The 5,937-nt window shown below is 36.5% G+C and overlaps 1 protein-coding gene across 1 annotated transcript in view; it reads right to left on the bottom strand.

The window, feature by feature from the left end:
* Positions 1 to 598: 598 nt before the first annotated feature.
* The window catches only part of LOC137622536 (general transcription factor II-I repeat domain-containing protein 2-like), a 16,124-nt gene continuing 10,785 nt past the window's right edge, over positions 599 to 5,937 (bottom strand). Inside the window, exon 2 of the mRNA XM_068353140.1 lies at positions 599 to 781. Within this exon, the coding sequence (XP_068209241.1) occupies positions 599 to 781 (183 nt within the window). The remainder of the gene's footprint in view (positions 782 to 5,937) is intronic.

Below are 5,937 nucleotides of genomic sequence, written 5' to 3'. Positions count from 1 at the left end.
GAACTAGGAGGAATAATACTACTGGAGATGCCCTGACTCAGAATTCTTTCCTGAACCCGTGAGGGCAGGGTTTGGCCAGATTCACCCCTTCAGACTGTCAAATCTCGATCCCAAGTTAATCCTCCGACAGCGCATTGGTACTTATAGTCTGTTTTACCCAGACCTTTGTATATAGCCGATAACTATTTTCTTGTGCTATTTTATTAGCGATGGTCCCTTCCTGTGATGCTTTATCCAAAAAAAATATGTAATGTTAAACTTGTTGCTCAACTTATTGGTGAATCAGTTACAAACTCCTTGGAATAATGAACTACAGTAAATTCGTTGACCTTTATAGCCGTCTATGGATTACATTGAACACAGCTTGTGATAATCTCACAACTGTTGTTACTGATTTTTGCCTAAAGGCAGGCAATTGATTTTTTTTCGTACAACCAAGAGCAGCACAGGAAGGAGCCATCGCTAATGAAAGCACAATAAGGGTTACCGTCTCTAAACAAAGGTCTGAATAGAACTGACTACAAATTCCAATACAGTGACAGAGATTAACTTGAAGGATCATGAACTGACAGTTTGAAGGGTAAAAACCTGGCTTCCCTTAATCCGGGTCAGGGCATCTCCAGTTATTTTTCCTCCAAGGGGTCGAAGGATCCCCACCAGAGGGGGGAGGAGGAGCCCCACCAAAGGGAGCAGGAGTTCGAACAGACGGAGTAGGAGGAGCCACACCAGGAGGTCGCCAGAACCCCACCAAGGGGGCCTGAAGAGCCTCACCAGGGGGCAGCTGAGGAGCCAAATCAGGGGGGCTCTTGGGAGCCCACAATGTGACCTTGAAGAGCCCCACCAGAGGGAACCCTAGAACTTTTCATTACATCTGAATCTAGTTAATAACATTTTTGCATGTCAGACACTGATGCGTTCTGCAGTAGATTTTATCGATGTCGTTTGCTCTTTTTCAAGACAGGGCATTCTTTATCACAGACTCGATGGTTACCCTCAAATTTCAAACACGTTGCAGGTGTTGAACATTCCCCATGATCAGGTTGGCCAAGAGGGGAGTGCCGATAACCGAAACAATTAAATCACTGAAGAACTTTCGGTCTCTATGGATGAATTCTAACAATTTCACTGTCAAAAACAATGTCCGGAGGCAAATAAAAATTCGTAAAATTTAAAATAATCAGTGACAAACGGGGCACTTCAAATACTATCCAAATCATATACAGACACATTTCTAGAATCTCTTTCTCATCCAGCTCATATATATCCTCATTAAAGATAACCCCCTCTGCAGAGCTGAAGTTGTAGTAAGGTCTTATTCATTTTATTGTACCATCAGGATCAAGCTTATGATAAGGAAGGATTACTGCTTGTCCATCATTGCTGGTATTCACCAGAAAACTTACGTATGAAGCGAGATATCTTTGATCTATTAACATTACAAATATTCTGTTTTACTAACCTCTTCACTTTGAAGAGGTTGCCACTCTCACTTCATGGAGTAATAATCAACCACTTAACTGGATCCAGTGGTCTAAGTATTCTAATTAATTTTGGATCAACAGGTTCAAGATGAGGCCTATATACATCTAAATACCTAGGTAAATTTTTTGGCTTTTGAAAGCCTATCATTCATGGTATCTAAATTAAACTCCTTGTATGTTTTATCACCTTGCGCCACTTTATCAAAGATAAACCAGTTTTCAAAATATTTCTTATTCCTGCCAAGTCTTCTGATTTATTTTATTAATCCAAATATCGAGAACTCTTTGTATATGTTTTAAAACTCCAGTTCAAAGGCACAGGTTTGACTAAAAGGATTACTGTTTTTTATAGGTTCCTCACCTGGTTCCTAAGTAACAGTGGACCTCTTAGAAGTATCATTAGCCGACATCAGAGAAGAAGCAGATTGGTCATCAATGGGTTTTGGTGGGTTTACCATAAAGACGAGAAGACATGTTTCATCTGATTATTCCCCCCACCCACCAAGGAGCCACACTTAGAGTATGGAGTCATCCCTCACATTACGACCACCCTAGGAGCAATATCCAGATATACACCACGCCCTCAGTACTTGAGGTGTCTTGGAGTCTATCTAGATGATTCAGATTCATATGCGAGGGCAAGGTTTGACATAAAACTTACTTCTCGCTCTGGCACGCCAGGTACTCAAATTCTACTGATATGGCTTGCTTTCCATCTCACTCTGCGCCTAATTCTAAGAGGCAGCCAAACCATAATCAAACACAGGCAAGGTGGTCAACAAGTTCATGCCCAAGAGGAAGAGATTGGAGAAAAAATTAAACAATAAAAAAGTGAAAGAGAAATTGATGACTAATTTGGATGGATCATCAACTAGCCAAGAAGATCAAATGGGAAGCCGCTCCTACCAAACATCAGAGCCCACCTGTCGATCCTTGAGCTCCCCATCCTCATCAAGGCTTCAGCCATCAGGAGGAGGGGTGGAGAAGCTTCGGTTGTTAAACGTTGTACAGAAACATTTCTTATCAAGATTTTTTTTTATATTCATCACAGTTATCATTCTTATTGTTGTTCTTTATTACTTTGGTTCCTCATGATTCGAAAATTTAGCATACTAGACACTTGAGAATAAAAGCTTGTATGAATTGATAATGAAATACTTTAGTAACCAACGATTTCGTGTGTTTAAATACACACTTCTTAAGGATATAAAAGGATAACTTTATACACTTATACAGAAGACACATAAACTTTTGTTCTAACAAAAAAACAAAATAAATGTTTTGAGAAGCGTATTTAATATGGAATTGCGCAATACCATTTAAAAAAAATTACGGAATATACTAAAGCTTTCAAATATATATCCATCTAAATCTATAACAAATACTTGATGAAATATTTCGGAGTGGTAGTGACATAGAAGTTTTCGTTAAAAATCTAGGTCTTAAGAGCACCTTTGGAAACATGAGGAATTACTCTTTCTAGAATTGTTTCATAAAATTTTAAAAATATCTGTATGATTCATTCCGAAATATGTTTCTCCTTTCGATGAAGCTTTTTGGTTATATGAAGGTATTTGGGAATCTTTACACCATTTATGGAAACGTCAGCTCGGATTTACTGCTCTCGTAATATTACCAACGCTAGAGAATTTCCATTTAGGAGCAACCGATTTGAGGACAAAACCATAAAGAAACTTTGGACATGGAAATGAAGAGTTTTCTTTCATCAAAAATTTGATAAATGAAAAAAAAGAAGTTTTTAGATACAGGATCACATATTTAACATAATGATTTCAAAGAGACGCATTCTTCCATATAGTATTGCATATGTTATTATCGTATCAGCTGTTACTAGTCCACTGCAGAGTAAAGACCTTAGATATATTTTCCACTTGCATCTGTTTAAGGTACATCTGTGCCAGTGCACAACCATTTTCCTTCCCCTGCTTCTTTTATAATCTCTAGGTGCCCATTTTCTTATCCTTTATGTCCATCTATTGTCTGTTATTCTCATTATATATCCTACACATGTCCATTTCTTTTTCGTACATGTTAATAGAATAATCCATTCTTCAGTTTGCCCTCGCATCAATTTTATTTTTTTTCATCTCTTAGGGTTATTCTAATCATTATTCTTTCCATAGCTCTTCGAGTTGTATCTAGCTTATGTACTAGGGCTTTAGTTAGGCTCACAGTTTGTGCTACATAAGTTAATACTGGTAGGACCATCTCATTAAATATCTTCCTTTTTAGAGAAAGTAACAATTTACTTTACATAAGCTAATTTCAGTTACAAATAAAAAAAAATAAGACGGAAAGGTAAATTTCATTGATATTGGAAGAGATCTTATAACAATAGGGAAGTGTTAGCTCAGAGAAGCAGTGTCCTTTAGAAATAGGAAGGGTAAAATATCTTGGAAATGTTTTTTGAATTAATGAAATGGAAGTGTAGTGCATGATGGGCTTTAGGGGTAACAGGAGGGGGTTGGTGTGTTCTGGGCAGGGAGGCCCAAGGATGGTCGTGTAAAGTTGAATAAAGAATATAGGGGATGAGGAAGGTGGATGACAGGGAGTGGGCTTGGGAGGAGGAGGTGGGAAGGCACAACCGGAAAGATGTAATGAATAAAAAGAGTAAAAATGAATGAAAGAAAATTGAAATAATATTTGCTTATAAAACGGTAACATAAATATATGAACAAGTATATGTACCAAAGGATAAGCAAAATTTTTTTAAAAATAGATCAGAGAAGGATAATAGCAGAGAGACAGACAGTAATAAGTAGAGGTTCAAGAGTTGGAAAGAGATATAGGGAGATATGACACCAATGGGGAGAAACGTTTAAGACCAGGTGCCCTCCACTATCAGCCGTTTTTGCTGCGTTTAGTATAGGGGCGATAGCCTGTGCTAGAACATCGGACCTTACTCACTTAAGATCAACTCTCTCTCTCTCTCTCTCTCTCTATCTCTCTCTCTCTCTCTCTCTCTCTCTCTCTCTCTCTCTCTCTCTCTCTCTCTCTCTCTCTCTCTCTCTCTCTCCACTCTGAATAATGCTAACTTTTCGCTGTTAGTTTTCAGTGTTAATAGATACTCTTACGTAATAACTATCTCCTTACTTATAAATTTTGTTCAAAGGTTTATGAATATAATTTTTTCCAAGAAATAATCCCTATAAAGGCCTCACATTATTAGAAATATAATTACTCTGGAATAGCAGTTAAAAATAAAAAAAAAATAAATAAATAAAAAAAGAGACTAAAATGGGTATGGATGAATATCCCAGCTTAATAGGGTATGCAATGAACATCAAAGCAATGTTGTAGAGAAAGATGGTGGTTCTTCCCAAAAAGGTGTTTAGTAATAAAACCTGCCTTGCCTATTGATGCTGATTTTACATATTGCGGTAGGTAACTAATCTTTCTTGAAGGAGTGTTTATGTGTATATTTGGAATAACTTTATCCTTGGTCCCACTTATTGGTTCATAATATTTTTTATTTACCAAAATATATTCCTTACTTTATATAGTTGCCTTATTCTGGTTTAATACGTGACAGGGATGCAAATAACAACCTTATAGTTATATTATAGATCTGAGCGCAACTTGGAACATAAAGAAAAAGAGAGAAGATATTTCATTATTATTTTTATTATTATTATTATTATTATTATTATTATTATTATTATTAGCCAAGCTGTAACCCAAGCTGGAAATGCAGTATGCTATAAGCCCAAGGGCTCCAACATGCAAAAATATTCCAGTCAGGTAAGGAAATAAGGAAATACATAAACCGTATAAAAAAACAAATACAAAACTTGGTCATAGATGTAATGTAACTTTCAGAATAATATTTAGTAATGAGCCTTCTGAATAAGCAAAAAATGGTAAGAGCGTAAAATACATACACATACGAATAGAAAAGACAAAACAATACTCACAATTGAAATCACTCAAATTAATGGTTGAGTTTTACACTGTCAATAAACGATGGAGTTGTTTAATTTGTTGAATATTATGTAACAAGGTAATAAATGATAATATCGAGACATAAACAAGAGAAAGGAATTGCATCATACCCCATCGTGTGAAAAAAACTTTCTCATCGCGCATACTAAAATATTTTTTCAAATGAGCATTCGAACGCTGCAGTTCATTTCCATATATTCCAGAGAATAGGCCATTGCATTTCTGTGTATTACATTGTTATTTCTAATCTATTCATGTGAATATCTCTTTTCCCCGTCTCCTAATTAATCGAGTTTCTGAATCAAATACGTTCAAATGTGGCAATCTCTGTTTAGAATACGAAATTTATGAATTAGGGACACTCAGATTACTGGCCGAATGCGTTCCAACAAAGCTAGCGAGAGAGAGAGAGAGAGAGAGAGAGAGAGAGAGAGAGAGAGAGAGAGAGAGAGAGAGAGAGAGAGAGAGAGAGAGAGGTGTTTCTTTATTGACA

The sequence above is a fragment of the Palaemon carinicauda genome, chromosome 29, assembly GCF_036898095.1.
Source record: "Palaemon carinicauda isolate YSFRI2023 chromosome 29, ASM3689809v2, whole genome shotgun sequence".
NCBI classification, from domain to species: Eukaryota; Metazoa; Arthropoda; class Malacostraca; order Decapoda; family Palaemonidae; genus Palaemon; species Palaemon carinicauda.
This window is presented reverse-complemented; position numbering and strand designations above follow the sequence as displayed.